The 27,933-nt window shown below is 38.5% G+C and overlaps 1 protein-coding gene across 2 annotated transcripts; it reads right to left on the bottom strand.

Annotated features, from left to right (window-relative positions):
• PLEKHA3 (pleckstrin homology domain containing A3) lies at nucleotides 1-27,786 on the bottom strand. 2 transcript variants are annotated; one of them, XM_030802351.1, is made up of 9 exons: nucleotides 27,048-27,785; nucleotides 21,839-21,955; nucleotides 18,596-18,642; nucleotides 16,802-16,957; nucleotides 13,865-14,001; nucleotides 12,215-12,379; nucleotides 8,467-8,510; nucleotides 6,241-6,356; nucleotides 1-1,334 (listed from the first exon to the last, which is right to left on the bottom strand). In XM_030802351.1, the coding sequence occupies exons 4-9, from the start codon at nucleotides 16,932-16,934 to the stop codon at nucleotides 1,207-1,209; spliced, it is 723 nt and encodes a 240-aa protein (XP_030658211.1). In that variant the 5' UTR covers nucleotides 16,935-16,957; nucleotides 18,596-18,642; nucleotides 21,839-21,955; nucleotides 27,048-27,785; the 3' UTR covers nucleotides 1-1,206. The 2 variants fall into 2 exon arrangements, with proteins under 2 accessions (XP_030658211.1, XP_003253832.1); XM_003253784.3 differs by lacking the exon at nucleotides 18,596-18,642 and having other exon boundaries at nucleotides 27,048-27,786.
• Between the last annotated feature and the right edge of the window lie 147 nt (nucleotides 27,787-27,933).

The raw sequence follows: 27,933 nt of genomic DNA, 5'->3' as shown, positions 1-27,933 counted from the left end.
TGAATGTAAAAAATACAATGTATTATATGATGTGTTTGAATGCAAAAACCACATATTTATTAAACATATGATTAACTTAAAAACAACACACCAGTTTGTTTTAAAGTGGTCCTTATCCAAAACCTTAAACAAAACTATCAGCCCAAAATGAATTCAAAAAAACAGATTACAAGGCAAACAATGACAATAGGTATGGACAGGCACTACCAAAAAATGCTATTTGTTCTTTAATTAAATAATGCCATTCTCAAGTGATATAGAGCAGTCATCTTGACAGAATTCCTTTTTGTATAAATATTCATAAATAAAAATGTCTCTAGATATTGGAAAGAGTTGCAAACAATACTTTACAACAGCAGCTTAATATCTATTTTAGGAAAAAAAAAAGCACTAAAATCCTCTTCCATTGAAAGTTGTTTATTTCTCTGGTGTAAGTGAGCAAAGTCACTACAGCATTAAAATCTCTTTTCTAGAACAACATAAAGAACAATGTATACCCATCTTAAATTTGGTAGGTCAGAAAAGTTAGAATGCAATCATCTTTTGAGGCAACAAGAAAATAAATAAATAAAAATTAAACACTTTAACCCAAAATTTGGTATTGACAAATCAGTAGTGTCAACTTCACATATGAAGGACAATACAGTCTGGTTATTTAAAGATGCTCAATACGTCATGGTATTTGGGGTAAAGATACTTAGAATATTGTGTTTCCTTTTTGATTAAAGGAATACAATACAATCACCATCAAGCTGCTATCGTAACTCATTTTTAGCTGTGGTAAAGTGACCATTTGGTCCATGGCACAAGTTACATATATCACACTTCTGTCAAACTGAAACCTTACAAGATTTCATGTTGATAAGCTGCAATACACCCTGACCAAGCTGTCAGTCCCCTCACAGTTTTTTAGAAAAATATCTACATTTGTCCTTATGGATGTCAAAATGTTACACCATCATTTGTTCAAAAAAAAAAAAGATGCACATTTATACTGTGAAGTTATTAGGAAAATACTCTTGCAAACAAACTATATAAAGATAAAATACACTTCAAAAGTATGTGGTTTGTTTTCTTGTTTGTCTGTTTTACAATATTCTATAAAGTGCAGAGTCCTAAGGGAAAAAACTACTCCCTATAACAATAGTTTAATTACAGCAGCTTTTGCATAGCAATACTTAGAGGAAGTTGGACACTTCAGTTTCTTCAGGAAGAGAAGGATGGAAGAGTATCTTCCGATTCAGATTGTTTTTTGGCCATAAGTCTGCTTTCTTCAGGAATGGTTGCTGATGCCAAATCTCCATTAAGTGTATTTTTTGAACAGTGAACAGGTCCTATGAAGACATTGGCAAAAACGTTAAACATCCTGTCAATATTAACTCCAGTCCTCTGTGAAAGAACATTTTAAATTTCCTACTCAGGGACATGAAATTCCTTTAGCTTCCAGCTAATTTTTTATTTCCTTGTTTGTTTCATACAGGAAAACTTAACTTTTAGACTAGAGTATCAACAGTCACAAGGAGAAACATCAGAATTCATGAGATAAATGATGAAACTGCCTGAAGTAGAGATTTTTGTTTTGTTCACTGCTAGAATCATGGTTGGCACATAATAGGCAGTCAATAAATATTTGCTGAATTGAATTTAATCTTTATTAATTAACTATTGCTTTTTCAGCCTATTTGATTTTTTAATTTTATTATTATTATAAGTTTTAGGGTACATGTGCACAATGGGCAGGTTTGTTACATATGTATCCATGTGCCATGTTGGTGTGCTGCACCCATTAACTCCTCATTTAGCATTAGGTTTATCTCCTAATGCTATCCCTCCCAGCTCCCCCCACCCCACAACAGTCCCCGGAGTGTGATGTTCCCCTTCCTGTGTCCATGTGTTCTCATTGTTCAATTCCCACCTATGAGTGAGAATATGCGGTGTTTGGTTTTTTGTCCTTGCGATAGTTTGCTGAGAATGATGGTTTCCAGTTTCATCCATGTCCCTACAAAGGACATGAACTCATCATTTTTTATGGCTGCATAGTATTCCATGATGTATATGTGCCACATTTTCTTAATCCAGTCTATCATTGATGGACATTTGGGTTGGTTCCAAGTCTTTGCTATTGTGAATAGTGCCACAATAAACATACGTGTGCATGTGTCTTTATAGCAGCATGATTTATAATCCTTTGGGTATATACCCAGTAATGGGATGGCTGGGTCAAATGGTATTTCTAGTTCTAGATCCCTGAGGAATCGCCACACTGACTTCCACAATGGTTGAACTAGTTTACAGTCCCAACAACAGTGTAAAAGTGTTCCTATTTCTCCACATCCTCTCCAGCACCTGTTGTTTCCTGACTTTTTAATGATCACCATTCTAACTGGTGTGAGATGGTATCTCACTGTGGTTTTGATTTGCATTTCTCTGATGGCCAGTGATGATGAGCATTTTTTCATGTGTTTTTTGGCTGCATAAATGTCTTCTTTTGAGAAGTGTCTGTTCATATCCTTTGCCCACTTTTTGATGGGGTTGTTTTTTTCTTGTAAATTTGTTTGAGTTCATTGTAGATTCTGGATATTAGCCCTTTGTCAGATGAGTAGGTTGTGAAAATTTTCTCCCATTTTGTAGATTGCCTGTTCACTCTGATGGTAGTCTCTTTTGCTGTGCAGAAGCTCTTTAGTTTAATTAGATCCCATTTGTCAATTTTGGCTTTTGTTGCCATTGCTTTTGGTGTTTTAGACACGAAGTCCTTGCCCATGCCTATGTCCTGAATGGTATTGCCTAGGTTTTCTTCTAGGGTTTTTATGGTTTTAGGTCTAACATGTAAGTCTTTAATCCATCTTGAATTAACTTTTGTATAAGGAAGGGATCCAGTTTCAGCTGTCTACATATGGCTAGCCAGTTTTCCCAGCACCAGTTATTAAATAGGGAATCCTTTCCCCATTTCTTGTTTTTGTCAGGTTTGTCAAAGATCAGATGGTTGTAGATATGCAGCATTATTTCTGAGGGCTCTGTTCTGTTCCATTGATCTATATCTCTGTTGTGGTACCAGTACCATGCTGTTTTGGTTACTGTAGCCTTGTAGTATAGTTCGAAGTCAGGTAGCGTGATGCCTCCAGCTTTGTTCTTCTGGCTTAAGATTGACTTGGCGATGTGGGCTCTTTTTTGGTTCCATATGAACTTTACAGTAGTTTTTTCCAATTCTGTGAAAAAAGTCATTGGTAGCTTGATGGGGATGGCATTGAATCTATAAATTACCTTGGGCAGTATGGCCATTTTCACGATATTGATTCTTCCTATCCATGAGCATGGAATGTTCTTCCATTTGTTTGTATCCTCTTTTATTTCATTGAGCAGTGGTTTGTAGTTCTCCTTGAAGAGGTCCTTCACATCCCTTGTAAGTTGGATTCCTAGGTATTTTATTCTCTTTGAAGCAATTGTGAATGGGAGTTCACTCATGATTTGGCTCTCTGTTTGTCTGTTATGGGTGTATAAGAATGCTTGTGATTTTTGTAAATTGATTTTGTATCCTGAGACTTTGCTGAAGTTGCTTATCAGCTTGAGGAGATTTTGGCCTGAGATGATGGGGTTTTCTAGATATACAATCATGTCATCTGCAAACAGGGACAATTTGACTTCCTCTTTTCCTAATGGAATGACCTTTATTTCCTTCTCCTGCCTAATTGCCCCGGCCAGAACTTCCAACACTATGTTGAATAGGAGTGGTGAGAGAGGGCATCCCTGTCTTGTGCCAGTTTTCGAAGGGAATGCTTCCAGTTTTTGCCCATTCAGTATGCTATTGGCTGCGGGTTTGTCATAGATAGCTCTTATTATTTTGAGATACGTTCCATCAATACCTAATTTATTGAGAGTTTTTAGCATGAAGGGCTGTTGAATTTTGTCAAAGGCCTTTTCTGCATCTATTGAGATAATCATGTGGTTTTTGTCTTTGGTTCTGTTTATATGCTGGATTACATTTATTGATTTGCATATGTTGAACCTTTCAGCCTATTTTAATGCTGTTAATATCCTCCTTGTTCCTAGGCAAAGAAAACAAGACCCATAAAAGGGTACATGCCTTACCCAAGATCACACAATTGGTAACAGAACGAGGACTAAATTCAGGTATTCCTCTTTTCATTCTAAGACTTTCTGAGCACAGCTGACAAGGTACCTCATACTGAAAGACCCCGTTTCTCCATTTGTAATGCAGCTCACAGAACTGTCGCTGCAACTCCATGTTAACACAGCTGACTACATTGGCATAGTCCTGTTCTAAGGCAGTTGTACCTTTATTCATATTGTTTGAGTTTACCATCATCATTTACTACTTTCATACTTTTTGAAAAAGCTTGTTAAAAAAATAGAAGCAGTTGCATCTCACAAGAAGAATATTTTTGAGTAACAACTTTCAACTAAGACTGCCAATTGCAAAATATGTACTTTCTAGAAGGAGCACTAATTCAATCTTTGCTTTGTCAGCTAACTGAAACACTAAAATAGTATAAACAGGAAAAAATCTAAGGATAAAATTTCTGACCTAGTCTATACTTGCTAATTTAAAGATGTTCTAGAGAAGTGAAATATATGTATGCGTGTGCGTGTGTATGTGTGTGTGTGTGTGTGTGTGTGTGACTAGTTTTGTTACAGTCCAAAACAGTTAAACTGGGGGATGCTAAATATAACAGAGCATGTACACCTAGATCTTTTGAAAATTGTTTTCAAATATTCAGGACTAGGGTAACTAGAAGAAAAGAATTCTAAAGAAAAATGGATGGCTTTAAAAAAAATTATTTTAGTAATCACAAATGATCTCCTTAAAAAAAAAAAAAAGATGTTGCACTTAAAGAAAAGTACAAGGTAGCATACAGAACTCCTTCATGAACTCTGGATTAAGAGTCATGTGTAAAAGGCATAAAGAATAAAGAGAATCAGAATCTATCTTACCTGTCTCAGATAACACTTTTTTTACATACTCAACCTCTTTAACCCTCCTCCTCTCCTCCTCTTCTCTTCCAGGTCTTGCTTGATTGGCCCAAGAAAGTTTCTTTCTCCCTTCCCCTTCCCAGTTTCCTTCCTTCATTTCTCTACCCATATCTCAATTTAAATTCAAAATGTTAATGAGCATAGAATAGTGCCATATATTAATAAACAGATGATTAGTTCAGTTTAAAAAAAAAAGTGGGCATTAAAAAAAAAGATGCTATCAACTCCTAAAAATCATCCAAAAATGACCAGCAATCCTTTTTAAAATTGCCATATGTATGAACTAAACCTGTTTAACTTCCTGGTTACATAAAACAACTCCAGCTTAATCAATGTTTTCAATACACTCAAATGCTAGAAATACACCATTGTTTTGTCCAATTTCAGCCATACTATGAATTCACTGGGCTCTTCCAGGCTATCCAAAGAGCTAACCACCACTTATCATGTCATTTCCACAAGAAAAATAAAATCTGTTTTCCGAACAACTGACTTACAAATGAACTATTGGAACACGACCTGATCCTTAATTGGAAATTGTACATAGTTTCTATCCCACATGCTTCCTGAGAAATAGTAAAGACTTGGAGAGTATAAGTCTATTAATGGAGATATATTTGTGTTCACTGAAAATCATGGTCACTACTATCTTACTAGATATTCTGACACACTTTCAAAGCTTCTTCTCTGAAGAGAAAAATTTAAAAATTTTAACACAAATCACAAAACCTTTCCTAAAAACATTCAATCACAGTATGTTGCCTCTTTAATAAGGAAGAAAAAGGTACAGGAATGAATGCGACTATAATTCACCATGACTACCAGACAAAATTCTTTTCCTTAGCCATTTCAAGGTATTTTAGTAAAGTAACAATGCTGACTTTTATATGAACTTGGAACTTGCCTTTATTTTCCCCTAGAATCCTGCTAACAATTCATGCCTTCTTCTAAAATGTTTTTTAAGTGCAAGTATAGTGGTGGTAAAAGATCATGATATTCTATAAATATATATCTGAGATACGACATTTACAAAGCAATCCTCAGCACTCCTTAGTTAATAACAAACCTGTTTGTAAGGGGATATATGAGCTTTCATTGATTGAGCGCTGTTTGCTTACCTCTGAATTAAGGAATTAATCAAAGAAACAAAGTACAATGTTCAATCAGTATACTTCATTTCCACAAATTACAGAGCCCCACAGTAATTTTGCTGAATATGTCAAAGAAAGAGACAGAACCTATGTCACTTACTATCTGGGTCTTCAAGAGGAATATCACTACAAGAATCTGTATCTGAGTAGGTTCTTCGGCGTCGCTGGGAGAGTCGGTGAAGTGTAGATACTGGTTCTTTTATAGAGTGGCTACTCCTGCAAATTAAATAAAAAGCATTAAATTGTAAGGCCTTACATAAATAAAAACACCCTCAACTGGAATTTTAAATGACTTCTCTTTAAGTGAAAAAAGAATTATTTTTATGCTCAACGTCCCATGTTAGCAACATTCTACTCAGAAGTCAAAAACAAGTGAACCCATTTAGAAGACAGCTGGTAACCTGGAGAATATGGCTTCTGAGCTGAACTAAAAGGAAGAGGGGTACAATGAAGAAGTAGTGACTTCTATAGGGGACTCCAGAGAGCAGACATATCAGTCGGTTTACAAATGTCTGAAAACTAAAAGTCATAGGTTTCATGAGTGCATGTATTTTAAGTCAATCCATATCTGATCAAAACCAGCAGACTGAAAGAGATGGGCAAGGAGTTCATACAGCTAGAGGCAGACTCACTGAGAACAGCAAGAGAAGATAAAGATGGCAAAAAGGAGCCTAGAAAAACTTTTTAAAAAATGTGTCTCAGGCTGGGCGCAGTGGCTCATGCTTGTAATCCCAGCACTTTGGGAGGCCGAGGCGGGCGGATCACGAGGTCAGGAGATCGAGACCACGGTGAAACCCCGTCTCTACTAAAAATACAAAAAAATTAGCTGGGCATGGTGGTGGGCGCCTGTAGTCCCAGCTACTCGGAGAGGCTGAGGCAGGAGAATGGCGTGAACCCGGGAGGCGGAGCTTGCAGTGAGCCGAGATTGCGCCACTGCACTCCAGCCTGGGCGACAGAGCGAGACTCCGTCTCAAAAAAAAAAAAAAAAAAAAAAAGTCTCAAAAAATTAAACAGAGAAGCAAATCACCGCCACCTAACAGCACCTCAACTACTATTTTTGTAACAGCCCAACTTTATTGTACTTAATGACAACCTTGATTCATCAGGAAACAAATAAGATTTTAAAATTATTATTCTATGAGGTAGAAAGGATAGAAAAATTTCTTTCATAAAAATAAAAGTTTGTCAAAAGTTGATTAAGCTTCCATTTTTCTGGAAAATTCAGTTGGTGGGACTCTTGATTCCCTGACAAGGTTGGATATATACATCATTGGACTCTTCTGAGTATTTGACAGTTTAATCAAAGATTATACAATCATCAGGGGAAAAAATTAAAACATGACAAAACAGCATTTAACAGTCCAAATATAGAGAAATAAATGCTAATGTCACTATAATTAAATCACTTTCCAAAGAACGAAATAAGACAACCATAGCAACTTAAAGGACTATTACCTAACAAAATAATAGTTTAACAACTTAGCATTTGGGAAAGACCTATCCAGAAGGTAAAATTTTTAAATGTATTGATATGAATATGTACTTTAAAATATCAAGTGGTTTTCTCTTTTCAGCAAGATCTTTCTCTCTTAATGAAACAACAGCTCGGCATGAATAGATGATGCTATAAACAGCTAAGGTAAAATGAGCCCTAGCTGTGGAGTCTCAGTACATCAAAAATGTACTTCTGTCTAACCATCACTTGATATACAGTCATGCGTCTCTTAATGACAAGGATGCATTCTGAGAAATGCATCGCTAGGTGATTCTGTCACTGTGCAAACATCACAGAGTGTGCTTACACAAAGCTAGCGAGTATAGCCTACTACACATGTAGGCTACATAGTATAGCCTATTGTTCGTAGGCTACAAACTTGTACTGCATGTTACTGTACTGAATGCTGTGGGTGACTGTAACACAATGGTATTTGTGTATCTAAACATACCTAAACATGGAAAAACTACAGTAAAAATATGGTATTATAATTTATGAGGCCACTGTCACATACGCAGTCGATCATTGATGGAAAAGTCATTCTTCAATATATGACTGTATTTCAAACATCTAAAACAGGTAAAATGGCTGGCAAGGTGCTTACCTTGCTGGTTAATTAATTAATTCATTTTTTTCTTTACTGACTACCTACTGAGGTCAGGCCCTTATACTAAATACTAGGAGATAAATACTGAGAGATAAAATGCTGGTTTCGAACCAGACCTAACCCATACCAGAGTTTACATTCCACACCACTTGTTAAGGGCCCAAAGAACTTCCCTAGATGGGTATAATTTGAGAGAACTTAGTTAAAAGAAAAGTTTCTTTTACCTCTCTGAACTGCAAGAACCAGGGTGGCTGACAGAACGCTTCATCTAGAAATTTTGAAAAAAAAAAAAAAAAAAATTAGCATAATCCACGTCAAGTAGAATCATGCAGCTCTAATTTACTATTATCATAATAAACATAAATTTACTCAGAGAAAAAGATACCTGGCAAAAAAAAAATTTATCTTTCACAGACTCAAGTAACATAATTAGCACAACATCAAGCTTTCTCCCTAATAACCATTAATTGGAATCTTTTTCAACACACACCAAAAACATGCTGGATTCTTTTTTCAAAAGTAAAAACCAAATTTTATACATAATACATATATATGTGTGTGTATACAAATATAAAAAACAGGGTATATAACTATAAATAGGATATAAATGTGATAAAAAGGAGTATCTAGCAAGCCACAAAATATTCTAATAAATATCACTTTTTTAAAGGACAGTAGTAGAGTCTGGTAGCAAAGCTTCTCTTTATCATTAATTATTTAGGTACCTGACATACAAATGTTCTAAAGTGTGGTTTTCATGGAAGACAGCACTAATAATTCAAGACTTTAAAGAACTCAGAAGAAGAGCCCTAAGTCTCAATGGATTTCCAAAACATATATTTAAAAAAATAAAGAATACCTAATTAAGCAGAACATTTAAAAAATATGATAAATACTAAACATACTTTGGAAGATCCAACTACTCCATCAAAATATAAAGGGAGGCAGCCAAGTAAAACTGATTATTTCAAAGTTTAACATGGTAGCAGAAAAACAAAGATTATACTAAAGGTTTAGGGTGGTTACTTTTGTATACATGAGTCCAAGGGTCTAACAAGCCCAGGTCTAACATTTATGTTATGCAAATGCCTTCTATATTTGGAACATGAGCCACTAGTTGCTCTGAGAAATACCAGTTGAAATGATAAGAGATATGACCCACCCAATTTGTAGTATGGGAACATCTGATAAGATTGACGTTAAGATGCAAATGGACACTAACATCTCCTTTAACAGAAATTACTTCCTTTAGGCTTACTAACCCAAGGACATCCCCACTACAATAATCACTCAATCTGTAGGTCCAATGACAGTTGTCTGAACTTTTATGACAACTTGAAATAAAGTTAAATGCAAGTTTACTCTAAGATGAATTCATTGAGATTAACTATATAAAGCACTTATAAAGATCAGATTAAAGCACTTATAAAGATCAGATTAAATTGTTTTGGAATACTTAAATTTTCAGCTTTATTTTTCATATAAATAAATGTAAGTTTTTCATATAAATAAATAAATAACGTTATTAAAAAAAAATGAAGACTGTCTGACCTTACTTTCCATGCTATTTGTCTCTAGAACTAATTATTACATAAGCCACAATTCTTGCTCTTTTTATCAAGTAAAATGGCATAGCTAGCAAAAATAAGCAGCTTCTAACCTAATATTTCCTAAATTAATGTATTAGATTTCCTATAATTTTTCTACTGAAGGTTTTAGCTGTAAAAAGACAATTATTTTAGTTTCTTATATGTAAAATACACATATGACTTCTCTGGACTACAGAGCATTTGTAACATAAGGGATTTCCTGAGAAGTTCAATGCAGAAGCAAGGCAACTCTGAGGTGTTTTACTGCATTTGACTCTAAAAAGTACAGCTTTAAAAAAAAAAGTGTACCCTTTGTATATCAACCTCAGGAACATAGCACTATACATCCATCTCAAAAGACTGGTTTCTTTGTTCACATATACATGTTAATTAACAGTTTATAGCATATCTACAATTGTCCTAAAAAGCAACATTGTCAAACTATGTTTTACTCAACACCACAGTCCTGTAAGATGGTATTAAAAAATATATAAAATGGGCCAGGCGCAGTGGCTCACACCTGTAATCCCAACACTTTGGGAGACTGAGGCGGGCAGATCATGAGGTCAGGAGATCGAGACCATCCTGGCTAACATGGTAAAACCCCGTCTCTACTAAAAATACAAAAAAATTAGCCAGGCGTGGTGGTGGTGGGCGCCTGTGGTCCCATCTGCTCAGGAGGCTGAGGCAGGAGAATGGCATGAACCCGGGAGGTGGAGCTTGCAGTGAGCTGAGGTTGCGCCACTGCACTCCAGTCTGGGCGACAGAGCAAGACTCCATCTCAAAAAAAGAAAATATATATATAGTATTTATATATATATTTATTTTATATATATATATATATAAAACGGGCTCAATTGTCAAATAAATTTCAGAAACACTGTACACTACACTTCCACCTCTCAGAGATTCATAATACACTTCAGCATAAAAGAGGGTGTGACGGCTGGGCATGGTGGCTTGTGCCTTTAATCCCAACACTTTGGGAGGCTGAAGCAGGAGGACTGCTTGAAGCTAGGAGTTTGAGACCAGCCTGGGCAACAAAATGAGACTCCATCTCTACAAAAAATAAATTAAAAAACTTAGCTTGAAGCCAGGAGTTTGAGACCAGCTTGGGCAACAAAATGAGACCCCCATCTCTACAAATAATAAATTAAAAAACGTAGCTAGGCACCGTGGTGTGCGCCTGCAGTCCCAGCTACTCAGGAGGCTGGAACTTGGGAGTTTGAGGCTGCAGTGAGTTATGATGGTGTCACTGCACTCCAGCCGGGGTAACAGAGTGAAACCCTGTCTCTAAAAATAAATAAATAAATAAATAAATAAATAAATAAATAAATAAATAGGCTGTGACAAGTCCTATCAAACCCAATTCATATCATTTAAGTTAACCTAGCAATTCCCAAATTAATCTGGCCATAAAACTCATTTTCATGGTATGCTTGTCTCAGAGGAAACTATTGGCCCATCAAATACTGATTAGAAAACAATTCTCTAAATAAATCTAGGCAATAATCTTTACTAAATCTCATGTAACTAAATTTGCTGGGATAGGTAAGAGAACCTAGGAATAAGTTAGACCCTATTGTCCTAACAAATAGATCTTCAGGTAATTGCTGAAACAGCAACAAGGTGGCATTCTTACTCCTATAAATGGACTCCTAAAAACACTTTGATGAAATAAACTTAAAGTCTCATTAAAGCTTATCTCACCTACAAATTTCTAACAGCATGCTAGAGCAAATGTATTAGCTCAGAAAGGACAACGAATCTGCCACCCCTGGCAAAAAGAAGACTTGTTGTTCTGAGCAGTGAGGAAGTAAGAAACTAACACTGAGCACCTAACAGTAACAGGTCAGATCGTTTGCAGTGACTCTCTGATATACACTGTATTTTTACACATGAAGAAACTGAAGATCAGCTACTCTGAGGGTTCAGATCCAAATGCTGAGTACAAAATACTGTTCCCACTGGACTATGTTTCAAATTCCTTCTAATTCCTTTAAAGATTTACATAATTGTACCCCATTGTGATTAAAATCTCATTCCATTGTGTAATTCTTACCAAGCAGAATAGAGTTCCCCAACTTTTTCTTTGTCACAGCACTTTGTAATATTTTCCTAGACACTGGGGAAATGGATGAAGCAGCCTGTGGGCAGGCCATGCACAGCCCCTCCAAGGAGAAGGGAATGAGGACACTAGCACAAGTGCTCAGCTCATTAGCTGAGAAGCTCTAATATGAAACAGTACAAACAAAAAAATTCAACCTGTTAACTATTTCCCCCCGACTGCCTGTTTCCACCCTTAAAAATAAATACCAAAATGAAACAAAAAACACATGCAACATTACTACTGAAGGAAAAAACCAAAACAAGAAGTTCAAACCATTTGAACAGGAGAAGGTGACACAGGAGAAACTAAGGGATCCGGATGATGCAGTTGAAACATCTCAGGTTTAAACTTGGCATTGGCTATCTTCACACATTCCTCAAGCGTTGTGATGAACGTGTTACATGTGGCACTAAGCAGAGAAGAGGCTTCATTCATGTTCTGAAAAATTACACAGACTTGAACAGATTTGCATACAACTACATGGAATCATATACAACCTCATCATTAAATAATAAGACATCTCCAACAGACACTTTACTATATTATGTTCAAATTTATTTAAAATACAGTAACTTAGAAAATTAAGCTGGGCCAAAAAAAGAAAAAATTAAAACATCTACGTATAAGAAAATGCCTGTCTCCTAAACAATGTATGAAACAGAGGCTAAGAAAAAACAAGTTTTGCATTTAATTATCATATTGAAAAACTGTGTACAAAAATTTATCTTAGAGAAATCGAACCTAAACAGTAATTTTCATTTTCCCAAAAGTGGACACAGACATGGAATACCCTTAGAGTTAATTAGTGGCGGTACAATTCATGCCTACCCTCTATCTATTCTCCCACTTCTTCCTTGATAGAGTAAAAACCCCAATTTTGCTCAGGATAGCAAAGTGCCCTGATCCTGGGGGATGAATAGAGACTGATCTAAGCTAGTCATGGCTATTCCAACACTCTTTACTAAATGCTCATTTTTTCCTAGTTTCATTTGAGCCAGAAAAAAAAAAAAAGATGAGAAGTCGGCTAGGGAATTTCTGGGATTTTTGTTTCCCGATTCAAAACCAAGCACAGCAAGTTGAGAAGGACTCTCTCTATCCTGGCAATCCCACTGCCTCCTGCCTCTTTGTGAGCTTGACAGTCATCTTGACACTTGGGGCATTAGGAGAAAAACTCAACACACCAAGAATGGCAGAGTGGAAGGACGGAACAAGCCTGGGTCCCTAATACTGTCACTGAGCTGCTGTAGCAAGTGTGAGAGCAACTACCTCCAGGGAGCTTGTGGTCGGTTTGTCCTTGGGCTTCTTACACAAGATTCCTCCCCAACAGGAGAAGGCCACAGAAGAAATAGGAAGATTTATTGCCCCACTTCTACCAAGTTAGGCAAAAAAGGACAGGCAACATGCTGGCCTTTTACCCAGAGAGTAGTATAGCTCACTGGTCCTATTTTACCATGAAGAATGAGCCTATTATAGCCTGATCCTATTAATCTGAGTTTTGATTCCTAAGTCACTGTTCTGAGAGGGATTTAAGTTATTTCATAAAGATAAGTTATCAACTCTTATAGTTGAAGCAGGGACCTTATTACCAAAAAAAGAGAATAGCAGCTGGCCAGTGAATTTATGCTGCTAGCCTGGAGAACAAAGCCTGGAATGCTTCTTCCCCACTCCAACCTCCAAATTATCAGACTGGCTGCAAAGACAAGCCTTGGCCCCTGGAGAAATATGCTACTTCATGTTCTTCTCTGGCCACACAGACACAACCAAGAAGATGCTACAGATTTCCAGATAGTATACAGTAGGCAGAACCCAGAAAAGCTGAAAATAACTCAATGTGAAAATGCCTATCATCTTATGGAATGACTGAGGATCCCCCCAGAGTACTCCAAAGCATAACCACACATGAAGAGATCCTCTTTGCTCTACCTCTGCACTAGGAGATGAATGATTCTCGTCATGGTGAACAAATTCCTGTATCGTATGAACTTGCTGCATTAAGAGGTCACAGTAGAGGCGAAGTTCAGACATTTTGGTTTTCAGCGATTCACTGGTTTCACTTATTTCTGCAAAGAATATACACAAATATCCAGTTAGATCATTTTCATATTCTTTGGGCAATGTAACAAAATGTAATCATTTAAAAAAGCAATGAATATAAATACCTATAGCTCAAGAAATGTGAGACCTTTGAAATAGGATACAAGAGCCCTAAGGAAACATCTTCTCTTTAGATAATTGGGAAAAAGCTGACAGTTATATGCCTGCCATGTTTAGGTGATTTCCAGAGATAGGATGACGACCACTGGATGTTTTATACAGGATATTTCCATTCCATTACTCATCTTCCATTTAAAAAGTGTTTGGTTTTCTTTTGTGAATTGCTTTTTTATTTTGTCCTTTATACATTTTTTCCAGTTCTGATGTTGGTTTTTCTCTTAACAATATAAACTGATAGTTTGTAAAAGTTCTTACAAATTAAAGATAGTAATCTTTCCTCTATCTTATATACTGCAAATACCTTATCCAGATCTGTTAGCTTCCTTTCAGTTTTATTTTGGCTTACAGAAGTTTTAGATTTTTATGTAATTAAAACTATTGTATATAAACATTCATTTATTTTCTTCTGTTCCTTTCAGTTTCATTTTCACATTATACTATTTTCAAAATTTTTTATTAAGAGCATACTTTCTTCCTTAGTATCTCCGGACAAACTAAACATCCAGCCATAATCTCAGCCACTCACAAGCCAATACCTTTTAAACTAGAAGTATAAGCTACAGAGGAGGAAAATTCATATAGTAAATTTCTGGTGCTTCTCCACACTCCCTGGGCCAGGCCCCAGTGGTCTTGCTCTCTGGTCCTAGCCACAAAGCCACTTTTGCCAGAATGGACAAAGCAGCTCTATCTGCCCATTTAATCTAACCTAAATTAATTCCTGCTCACATTTAAGCCTATTCTTTCTCCTTTTTAAAAAAAAACCGTGGTAAAATATACATGAACATAAAATTTACTATTCTAACCACTTTTAAGTATTCACTTCAAAATGTGGCATTAAGTACATTTGTATTTGTAAAATCATCACCACCATCCATCTCTTCATCTTCCCCAGATGAAGGTCTGTACCCACTAAACACTAACCCTATTTCCACCTCCCCCTGGGCCCTGGGAACCAACATTCTATTTTCTGTCTGTACAAGTATGACTGTCCTGGGTATTTCATATAAGTGAAATCATAGACTATATGTCCTTCCGTGATTAGCTTTTTTTTACTTATTGTAATGTCTATAAGGTTCATCCACAGTGTGGCATGTGTCACAATTTGCTTTTTAAAGCTGAGTAATATTCCATTGTATATTTTGTTTATCCATTCATCTACCAATGAACATTTGGGTTATTTCCATCTTTTGGCTATTGTGAATATCCATTCCTTCTTATCCTACCTGTAGCTATATTCTGTAATGTTTTCATATATTTCAAAATTGTTATAAATTCAATCCTCAGCCTTCATTTCTCAATACCTATAATTTACTTGCTTTCACTACTGCAATTAATTTGTATTTAATTATAAAAGTAATACATACTTAATAAAAAACTTTGAAAAATAGAAAAAATATAGAAAAGAAAAATCAAATAACTGTACTATGGTTTGAATATGGTTTGTTTCCAGCAAAACTCATGTTGAGGCTGGGTCCCCAGTGTGGCAGTGTTAGGAAAGTGGTACTTCTAACAAGTGATTAAGTCGTTAAAGGGGATTCATACCTTCCTCAAAGGAGTGAGTGAGTTCTCAACCTCTTGGGACTAGATTAGTTACTATGAGAGCAGGTTGTCATAAATCGAGGCTGCCTCTTGGGTTTGATCTCTTTCTGCACACGTCCGCATTCCCTTGCTTCCTCCGCCATGCTATGACGCAGCATGAGACCCTTACCAGAAGCCAACTAGATACAGCTGCCCAATCTTGAATTTCCAGCCTCTAGGGCCATGAGTCATACCTCTTTTCTTTATAAATTACACAGTCTCAAGTAATGTGTCAAAGCAACAGAAAATGAACTAAGACAAACTATAATCTCACTATCAAGAAATTGTCATTTTCACATTATATCTGTACATAGTGGAACTAATAACATAAATCATTTGCTTTGCTTTCAGTTTCTAAAAATCTTTTTGAATTGGCAATATGTGTATATGGTAAAGTCAAAAGATACCAAAGGGTATATACAGTGACAAGTGAGTCTCCTTCCCACAAATTCCACTTCCAAAGGTAACAATCTGACCAATTCTTACATGCCTTTCCTAAGCCAGCCAATGAATACTAACACTATACATAATTCTGAATCCCGCTTTATTAATGATCATTTAACCTTGGGCATTTTCTCACATTGAAATTCCTTTTCAACATCTTACTGTCTATACATCAGCCAGTGAAAGCACGAGTTTAGGCTGGGCGCAGTGGCTCACGCCTGTAATCCCAGCGCTTTGGGAGGCCGAGGCGAGCGGATTACCTGAGGTTGGGAATTCAAGACCAACTTGGCCAGCGTGGTGAAACCCTGTCTCTACTAAAAATACAAAAATTAGCCAGGCGTGGTAGCAGGTGCCTGTAATCCCAGCTACTCGGGAAGCGAGACTCCATCTCAAAAAAAAAAAAAAAAAAAAAAAAAAAGAAATAAAACAAGAGTTTATTAAGCCATTCCCCTAAATTTATAGCTTTTACAAAATCTTTACTATAATAAAGAAATACATAAATCTACATTTCTAATTATTTCCTTGGGATAGATACTAAAAGTGGACAGGCTAATTTAGTTATATTTATATTTATATTTATATTTAAGAAAGTACTCTCACCACAAGGGAAAAGTTTATAGTTACCTTTTTCTTTTTTAGTCCTTGTATCAGTCAAACATGCTTTGGAGCTCCCCAGAGCAACCAGCCACCTCTGTCTTTCAGCTGCATTCACTGCCTTCATGTAGAAATGCTGCTCTCCAGGAATGATTAATTCCATTCTTGTGTTGTCTGCTGAATGAACTATGATGATAAACAAAGGGGAAATACAGTTATAGACTTAAGTAATTTAAGGGGAATCAAATAATCATCTAATCACACGGTATCAGATGCTTCATACACCTAAAACATTGAACTATCATTCATGATGTAGGCAGTGCTGCTCCCTGAGGGGCCACCCAGTGGCACTCCCCAAATCAACATTCTCATATAGACCCAGGGTGACAATGGTGCCAAAGCGATGACAGAGTATGAAAAAGAAAACAGGGACATACTAACTACTGAGAAGTGAGACCCTTCTCCCACCTTGGGGCCACTTATCCTATTAAATACAACTGCAATGAATCTTACACTATCACACATTTTTACTGATTTCTTTGAAAACAAAGTCTTTGTTTTCATATATAGTGCCTGACACACAGAAGGAATGTAATAAATGACAACTACAGCCACATTCTATCAGAAAAGTAACTCTATGATATGCCCTTAATTATGGATCACAGCATAACACATGGAAGGCATGTATATTTTGAAGACATTCATCTCTTCCCCTCTTTCCACCTCTTCTCCTGCACACACACACCTCCTTTGATGCTCTGAGAAAAGAGAGCTAATCAGGAATTACGATGAGCCAATCCCAAGTCTTTGTTGTAAAACAAAATTTGTGTTAAGCCGTCATTCATCAACAAGTATTTACTCAGCTCAGAGCAGTGCTAGCAGAATGGAAGATAGAGGGGAAGAAAAAAGATGTCTTTGCTTCTATACAGTTGACAATTTAACCAAGAAACAAACTGACACACCAAAAACAATCAGAATACATATATGTTTAACTCTTTGGTGCAGAGATTTCTTGTGTAATTATGAGAGAAAGTAATTTAAGACAGGAAATTAAAAAGGCTTCAAGAAGAAGGTTTTGATGAAAGCAGGATTTGGTTAAGAAAATGAATGAGAAAAAGCTTAAATGAGAAAATAAACACAGAATGTACTGAGAATATTAGGAAACAAGCATAAATAGAGGCTTCCATTGTAGTGCAAATTAATACTCATATTCGTTTAGCCAGTACAGTGGTGCAAGCATGTACTCCCAGCACCTGTAGACCCAGCAACTTGGGAGGCAGAAGGCTGAGGCAAGAGGATTGCTGGAGCCCAGTATAGGCTGCAGTGAGCTACAATCACACCACTGCACTCCAGACTGGGCGACAGAGCAAGACCCTGTCTCAAAAAAAAAAAAAAAAAAAAGGAAAAGAAAAGTAAAACAATTCATATTCATGAATGGACAAGCTGGGAGGAGCCAAATTATGAGGGTCCCAGCAAAATCTGGCAGAAGCCCCAACTTAAATAATTGCTATAAATATTGACCAGATGTTTTATGGCAAGTAAGTGCCACAGAAACGTTGCTATCTTATTATTCTACTTATATGGGCCATTCTTAGTTGCAGACACTGAAACATACAACCATGCAACAATCAATTATGAATGCAAAAGATTTCTAGGCTAGGGTAAAACTACTAAATTCCTAAACCTATATGAGTAACTCTTCCTTGCTACTTGCCAATACTAGTGAAAGCACCAATACCTACTTTAAAAGAAAGCAATGCTCTAATTTCTAATGATGTTGCTACAAGATGAAACTAAAATAAGACGACTCATTTTCAAACATACCAGAATTTATGTATCCAATCAAGGGTGGTCCCCTCCAAAGTTGTCACCTGAAAAGGCAACAAACTTAAAAATGATGCTTCCAAAACATCAGAAAAGATGGACGAGACCTCTAAACACAAAACTACAAAACATTACTGAGAGAAATTAAATATCTAATTAAACAGAGTTAATGGAACAGAAGACTCAATATCATCAAGAATATAATTCTCCTCAAATTGATCTGTAGATTCAACACAATTCCAAACATTCCAGCAGATAGCTGTGGAAATTTATAAGCAAATTCTAAAATCTGTTAGGAAATGCAAAGGGCTTACAATAGCCAAGACAGTACTGAAAAAGAACTAAAGTTAGGAGACTTTGGCTATCAGATACAAAGAGAATAAAGCTAAAGAAATTAAGACAATGTAATATTGGCACAAGGATTAACAACAACAACAACAAAAAAAAAAACAGGGCCACAGAACAGAATAGACAGTCTAGAAAAAGACTCACACATACATGGTCACTTGCTTTGTGACAAAGGTATCCCCATGGTGCAGTGGGGGAAAGGTTGCTATTAAGTCAAGTACAGACCTAATACAGACCTAAATATAAAAGGTAAAACAATAAACATTCAAGAAAGTAACACAGAAGATGTCTTCAGTGGGTCATAAAAGGATCCAATAAAAGAAATTAACAAATTGGATTTCATTGAAATGAAGAACTTCTGTTCCTCATAAAGTATCATGAACAAAATGAAAACATAAACTACACAGTGGAAGAAAACATCTGCAACACAAAGACTCATCCAGACTATGCAAAGAACTCCTACAAATCAACATGAAAAATAGCCAAAGTTAGGAAATGGGCCAAAGACTTGAAAGAGGACTTCAAAAGAAGATAACATTCAACCTTTTTTTTTTCCTTTTTATGGAGACAGGAGTCTCATTTTGTTGCCCAGGCTGGTCTCGAACTCCTGAGCACAAGCAATCTGCCTGCCTTGGCCTCCCAAACTGCTGGGATTACAGACATGAGCTAACACTCCCGACAAGAGGACATTCAAATGGCTAACATCTAAAAAAGTATCCAACATCATTAGTTATTGAAGAAATGCAAGTAAAAAACCACGATGAGATACCACTACAAACACCAGAAATATTCTGAATTTTTAAAATGGATAATACCAAGTTTTGGCAAAGATGCAGAACAACTGGAACTCTAATACTCTGATCAATTGCAGAAAAAATTCATATAATCACTTTGGAAAACATCTGGCATTATCTGTGAAAAAGATTATTGCCCAGGCACAGTGGCTAACGCCAGTAATTCCAACACTTTGGGAGGCCAAAGTGGGCAGACTGCTTAAGCTCAGGAGTTCAAGACCAGCCTGGTTTTTGCAACATGGTGAAACCCCATCTCTACAAAAAACATAAAAATTAGCTGGGCATAGTGACATGTGCCTCTGGTCCCAGCTAACTCAGGAGGCTGAGGTAGGAGGATCACCTGAACCCAGGAGGTGGAGGCTGCAGTGAGCCATGATCACACTACTGCATTCCAGCCTGAGCAACAGAGTGAGAACCTGTCTCAAAAAAAAAAAAAAAAGAAAGAAAAAAAGAAAAAGATTCTCTTCTTGACCAAATTTTAGTGAGGCTCATTTGAATCCCGTACTCACCTAGGCTTCCTTCTCCATCCTTGCAGAATTCAGTTTTAGCAAGAATCCTACTAAGTCAGTTTAGCCAGAATCCCCTAACACCATATTTCATCACCCACCCTTGATATCTGACCACATTCTTCATTCCCTACCATCTCCCAGCAATGTCTGATCACCCTGGCCTCAGCCTGCCTTCAACAAGAATCCTATTACGTCATTTTAGCCAGAATCCCCACTTACCTTTTAGTAACTTTCCCTCCACTGACACCATCTCCCCCTAACCCTGCTCCTTGGCTATAAATTCCCACTTTTCCTTGTACTTGGAGTTGAGCCCAATTTCTCTCCTCCAATGCAGTAATCCCTACATCTATCACAATAGTCCTAAATAAAGTTTGCCATACCATTTCAACGTGTCAAGAATACTTTTTCCTTTAACATCTATTAAAGCTGAATGTATGAATATTCAATGCCTTAGCACTCCACTCCACTTCTAGAGATACACTAAACAGAAATGCACACATATGTTCAATAAATGTGTAAGAATGTTTATGGCAGCTTTAGTCACTGTAGTCCAAAAACCGAAATAACCCAAAAACCCTTCAGTACTAGAATGGATACCGAAATTGTGAGATATTCACACAATGGAATACTATACAATGAGAATGACTGAACTACTGTTACACAGAACAATATAGATAAATTTGACAAACATGATGTTGAGTAAAAGAAGCCAGACACAAAAGAAAATACTGAATTATTCCATTTATAAAACATAGACAACACTTATATATGGCAATTAAAGTCAGATTAATGGCTACCTTTCAGGAAGACTGTTTGATAGCTATGACCCAGAGCTCACCACGTCAAAAGAAACACACTTCATGAAGGACAAGTATTCAAGCTAGAGTGGAGAAATGAAAACGACCAGGAGGGAGTTGAACAGTCACTCCCCTGGTGCTCTAGTTTTTCCTTCATTCTCTTTGAAGAATTCAGTCCTTTTCACTGCCATTTTATCTGATTTCGCCTCCACCCCACACACTCCAACCACACACACAAATGAATCAATGGTCCATAAAATCTTCCTTCACGAAAATTACAGCAGGACCTATGGCTTTATTTCTCCCCTTTTGGAAGAAAAGGAAACCATCTCTATCACCCCAGAGGAACTTACCTCCAAATTCAGCAAAGAACCAGAGTTTACGACTCCAACTTCATACCTTATCAAAACCCTACAGAGCTGGCCCCATCATCTTTAGAGTTCAGCCTCCAACTTTTACAATATCTTTCTATTAATTACAACAATAATGAAATAGAATGCTTGTAGACTGAAGGTGGACACTAAAGTAGTATCCACAAGAAATTGTTTGTCAAATCCAAATTGGAAGACCAGCAAAAGTTATTTCCATTCAAAATACATTTGTAGAGGGAGAATTAGCAAAACCTGTGTTTAATTGTGTTAACTGATGAAATGCCACTCCTGACTGCTAAGGATATAAATGGTATTAGATGATCCCTACATGGTTAGAAATGCCTTTTTTCCTCTTGTCTGGAGTATGCTGAAGAACCCTTGACTATCTAACCTCCAATTCCTCTAATTCTGTATATTCACTTACCTTTAATTTCACAAACTGCCATCTTTATGCTTCCTTTGCTCCCTTTGCAAACATCATCTTGTGAATCATAGTAGGATAAGATTCCGTTATCTAAAACAAACCAACGAGGCTGCCAACCTAAAAAGATCATAAATAACAAAAGGTCAATTGGAAAGATATTACTTTCACCACACAGAAAACTGTGATTTCAAAACCTGCCATCCACATTATTTCTTGGCTCTCAAATAACATTCTGACAATGAAATTTTCAATCACCAAGCCTTACCAAAAATGTTTTTGCATCAGTCTCCACTTTATTGGGAGAGGTTTCTGGAGCAATCTCCAGAGCAGCAAAAACACAGGGAGTAATACTTCTAATTCTAGCTAACAGTGTTCTCATTAACAACCCATAAGGCCCATCCTCAGTAATAGTCCTAAACTGGGTATAGCATAACTGCCCTCTTTTCCTAAAAAGGAACAGAGTTGGGGTTATGATATTATGGGAAAAGCCACGGAAGACAAGACATACTAGCCTTACCTATAGTATCATTCTTTAATGGATAATCATACCCTGGGGACGAATCTTTTCATTTCAATAAATCTCTAAAATTCCCAGTCTCTAAAATGTGTAGGTTGGGCCGGGCGCGGTGGCTCACGCTTGTAATCCCAGCACTTTGGGAGGCCGAGGCGGGCGGATCACAAGGTCAGGAGATCGAGACCACGGTGAAACCCCGTCTCTACTAAAAATACAAAAAAAATTAGCCGGGTGTGGCGGCGGGCGCCTGTAGTCCCAGCTACTCGGAGAGGCTGAGGCAGGAGAATGGCGTGAACCCGGGAGGCGGAGCTTGCAGTGAGCCGAGATCGCGCCACTGCACTCCAGCCTGGGCGACAGAGCGAGACTCCGTCTCAAAAAAAAAAAAAAAAAAAAAAAAAAAAAAAAAATGTGTAGGTTGAACAAGATGACCTCTCAGGTGCCACCTAGCCCTCTAATTCTGCAATGTGCCTCTTGTAAAACACATATTTCTAAGCAAACTCCCTTAAACACAGTGAGTGCTAAATGAATTCCAGTCTCTTAAATAGAAGCTACATACCCTATGGTGAGAAGACAGATTCCCCTTATGACCCCCTCTTCCCTTTTCTGCAGTTGCACAGCTAGGATAGAAATCCTAGAAACTGCAGTTGTTCGATTGGTATTTATTCAGTGACTAGAGCTCACATCTATCACAGACTTGGCTCCATGCCAAAGGTGGCGACAAGGATGATGGCTTTCTTTGGCACCCAATTCCCACTCCTCTTTGAAGCCAAACTTGGTGTTCTCTGGAGTCTTATCAAGCATGCTGCTAATTTACAACAGTTCACTGACTATTAACATGGTGACCATGCTGGGGGCAGTGTGACAGTCCTTGTTCTTCCATGACTATTAAATAACAATTCAGCACAAGTGTTCATGGCTAAAATGTATATTTTAAACCATGGGTGTTCATATCCTGGTCACTTTTGCCATAGCCTGCCACATGATTAATTTGATCTTTCCAGGGTCAGATAGTGCCAAGAGGGGAGATAGGTCAATCATCCTTACACTTTAATACAGATCCGGGACTTAATTCCCCAAAACGATTTATCTCTAACACTTTTGAAATGACAACACTGAGTCATCAAAAAGATTAAATTTTACTTTGTAACCTTGTTTAGGAAGGCAGGGAATGCAGTAATACAGTTCAGAAAGACAGATATCTAAAGCAACTAAAAACCAGCAACTTTCAGGTTCCCGGAAGATTCCTTTTTATGAAACAACAGAGTATTCCCTAGTGAGACCGAAACAAATTAGAAGGTAAGTTATTTTGGTACATGGAGTTTATCTTGTTCATCACTGCATTCCCAGCAACTAGAATGGTGCCTGGCACATAAGAGGTACCAAAAAAATCTATTTCTCAAGTGACTGAATAAATAAATAAATGAATGAATACCCCAAAAGTGAGATATTTCAGGGTTTGTTGCTGTTGTTGTTTTGTTCTGTTTTTTGAGACAGGGTCTCACTCTGCTGCCCAGGCTGAAGTGCAGTGGCATGAACATGGTTCACCACAGCCTCAACCTCCTAGGCTCAAATGGTCCTCCCACCTCAGCCTCCCAAGTAGTTAGGACTATGAAAGTGCCACCATGCCTGGCTAATTTTTTAATTTTTATAGAGACGAAGTCTCACCATGTTGCCCAGCCTGGTCTCAAATTCCTAGACTCAAGTAATCCTGCCACCTTGGCCTCCCAAAGTGCTAGGATTACAGGTGTGGGCCACCACACCCGGCAGATATTTCATATTAACCATGAGAATATAGACATATAATATATCTTTGAGAGTATATTGTATTGATCATGCATGGAAATGATAAAAACATTATCTTTCTAAACACTAATTTACCTTGTCAAACAAATTATAAGCAGGGGGTGGTGAAAATACATTCCTCCACCCAGGTCTAGTGTGCCTATAGGACAAATTATGATTTTGCAAGCCTGCAGTACTGCAATTCAGTATCTCTTTAAAACAAATATTGGGCAAAATGATTCATTTAGAATTTGCAGCAACATGAAAGGTGAGTGGTTGAACACATTAATATAATCAAGCCTGTTAATTATCTCTACACACTTTTTGAAGAAATATTTAATAAAACAATTTCTAACTGATTCACGCACTTACATAACAGAGGGTAATATCTGTGAAAAAGATTCACAGGTATTCCCTTTTTAAAATTCTTTTTTAAAAAAAAATTCTTTTTATCTCAAACTACAAAATGTTACTGAAATTCTTACTCTCTACAAAGGATTCTCAAATAACACTGTTTTTTGTTTTTTGTTTTTTTGAGATAGAGTCTTGCTCTGTTGCCAAGGTTTGAGTGCAGTGGTGCAATGTGGGCTCACTGTAACCTCTGCCTCCCAGGCTCAAGTAATTCTCATGCCTCAGCCTCCCGAGTAGCTAGGACTACAGGTGCACGCCATCATGCCTGGCTAATTTTTTGTAATTTTTGTAGGGACAGGGTTTCGCCATGCTGGCCAGGTTGGTCTCAAACTCCTGACCTCGAGCTATCTGCCTGTCTCAGCCTCCCAATGTGCTGAGATTACAGGCATGAGCCACCGTGCCTGAACAACACTATCATTACACTTAAAGATCACTTAGTATGAACAGCTGCTCATCCTTATGACCTAAGATGAACTAAAATTAATAATCAGCACACCATCAACCCAAATTTAACTTTTAAAAATGAAATTCTTCCAAACAAAAGATTTTTCAACCAGCTTCTACAATGCATACTAGAAGTTGACTAAATGCCCTGCAAAGACTAAAATCTAAATCACATCTGGTTAAAAGCTCAACCCCTGGTTATTTAGTACCATAGGAGATAAGGAAATCGCCACCAAGACCAGGTTTCACCTCAACTCTTAAATTATGATTCATCTCAGTAATGGCCCAATGGTTCCTCTGGCATGACCTCCACAACACCATGCTTAGGAACACTTGCAATGAGATGAGCATTTGCATCTCAAAGCATACAAGCTACTGTCTTTTTTTTTTTGAGACAGGATCTCGCTCTGTTAGCCAGGCTGAAGTGTGTGGGTACAATCATAGCTCACTGATCCTAGCTCACTGCAGCCTCCATTTCTCTAGCTAAAGCAATCCTCTCGCCTCCACCTCCTCAGTAGCTGGGACTACAGGCGTGTACCACCACACCTAGCTATTTTTTTTTGTTTTTTGTTTTTTGTTTTAGTAGAGACCACGTCTCCCTATGTGGCCCAGGTTGGTCTTGAGCAAGCAGTCCTCCCACCTTCGCCTCCCAAAGTGCTGGGATTACAGGCGTGAAGCACTCTACTGTCTTTAATAGTTAACACTATACCTCAACCAAACAGTATAACTGCTCTCACAATGGCCAAAATGAAAATGCCTAATAAAAAATATTTATCTAACTTTTAAATGTTTCCCGTTAAAACAAGTCACTTATAGAAATAAATTGACCTTTTAGTTTGAACAAAATAAAACATCTGTGTATCATAAATGTTAAAAGCATTTGCTGCTATAAATCTGGCTTTAGCATTCTAATAAATCAAAAAGCAGGTATAACTGTAGCTCAGTGCTTATGCCTTAAAAAGTTTATGTGCACATTTTGCACAAGATCAGGTGGACACAAGTCGAGAGTACCACACAATTACTGAGGGATGTGATACTTTTGGCAGAGCTAAGAAGTGGGCAGCAAGTCATGATTTGCCTATTATGCTAGACCCCCCCAAAAAAATCTGTTTACTGTTCAAATTTATGTTAAAAGCATCTTCTCACTTAGTGAGGTCATGGAATTCTGGAGTTGGAAGGCATGTCCAGGGCAAAATAGCTAATCACCCTGGCCTTATCAGACTGAGGTCCTGAAAGAATAACTGACTTGCCTTCATTGTTGGTTGATGGCAGAGATTGGACTACAACTCAAATTTAAGGAGCTTTTAAATAAGCCTATAGGCTGCCAATGTCATGGTAAGGGGCCCTTTCCTGCTGGTCTCTCATTTCTTCAAAGTTCTTCCTTCCAATCCACTTCACAGGTGAAACTGACTTGCCTGTTCCCCTTCTGTGTATTGGCACTTTCTTCCCCTATTTCTCACAGTTAACAGAATTCCCCAACGTAAGGATACTTCATTGACAATCCCTAAGAGAATATTATCTGGGGACAGCTTCCAAAATCATGCTCGCTAAGCTTGAACAACCTCAACAAGACAACTTTTTAAATAAAATGTAAAGGAAATTAAAAGAAATACAAAAAAGACTTCTTAAAATTAAATCTCGTAGTTGAAACAATTAAAGGGTCCATTCCAGTCCAACACTCCGACAACACAGTTATTAACAAAATGCTCTTAAAGTATGAATACTAAGTGTGAATAAGGACGGAGATCGCAACAACACATGTAGGGTGACTGAGAATTGTTCCGGAGGCTACACACAGGAGGCAAGGATTAGTATTATTACACTAGCAAAGAAGTGGCAGGTGCACTTCCCACCCTCTAGAAGGTGCGCAGCCTCAAACCCTCCCCTGAAGAGGCCAGAAGGACTCAACAAGCCCTGGAATCGAGTAGAGCGAATTCGCTCTGAGGGTCCGCGGAGGCCAGACGGAGGAAGAGGAGCCCCGACCCGCCTTCTCAGTAGCCTCCTGCCTAAGCTCCTCCAAGCCCCCCGCCTCTCCCCTCTTCCCACGAACCCCCATACCTGTGAGATAATTGGTCCACTTGTACAAAACCCCCTCCATGCTTCAGAGCCCCACACCGCGCATCCTCCCGGCCCGGCACCGGCCGCGGTGATGGGGTAGGCGCGGGGCCTGGGGCAGCCGCTCCCGGCCCGCCCGGGCCCCCTCCGCCGGCGCCCGCAGCCGGCACGAAGCCGCTTTCTGCCTGCGCGCGCGGCAGGGACGTGGCGGCCCTTAGAGGGCGGGACAGCGGGCGCAGCGTGGAGCTTGGGGGCCGCGAGGCGAGGGCCCAGACATCCCCGGGTAAGCCTCGGCGGCGGCGGCCGCGACAACGGCAAAAATGCGACCGCGACCGGCCTCCTGCTCGCGCTTCCGAGGCCCGGCTGCTCCCTCCGGCGCCCCGGCGCTGCCTCTTCCTCGCCTGCCTTCCTTCCTCCTGGGCTCCCCGTTTGTTTTCATTGACCCCGACGTCGCTTTCACTTCCTGGATGAAAGGGGCCGGATCGTCCCGGGAAACCCCTCCCCGGCGGCGGGGCTGAAGGAGCGGGCGCGGCCTGCGGCCTCGCCGCCTAGCCGGAGGCTGCGCGAGGAGGGCGGGCCGGTGCGTCGCACCCTCGGCCTGCCAGCCAGGGCCGCCTTACTCCTCCCACGGGCTGGTGGCCAACAGTCCCGAGGCTCCCAAGTCTCCCCTTGGCCGCCAAGGCCCAGGCTGACCGCCGCCGGGGGCCGAGGCCTTCGAGCTCCGCTGCGCGCGCAGCCCCGGTGCCTACCCGAGGAGAAGCTCCCCGCACACTCATCCCGCGGGCACTTAGTTCTCTCGGGTTTTCCTGTTTTTTCTTCAAAAATACATAATATCCTGTTTTTTCATGAAATCCTGTTTTTATTTTACATAAAATCCTGTTTTTTCTTC

Source organism: Nomascus leucogenys, chromosome 22a, assembly GCF_006542625.1.
Source record: "Nomascus leucogenys isolate Asia chromosome 22a, Asia_NLE_v1, whole genome shotgun sequence".
Lineage (NCBI taxonomy): Eukaryota > Metazoa > Chordata > Mammalia > Primates > Hylobatidae > Nomascus > Nomascus leucogenys.
Note: the sequence above shows the minus strand (reverse complement) of the source record. Positions and strands in the feature narration are given on the sequence as shown.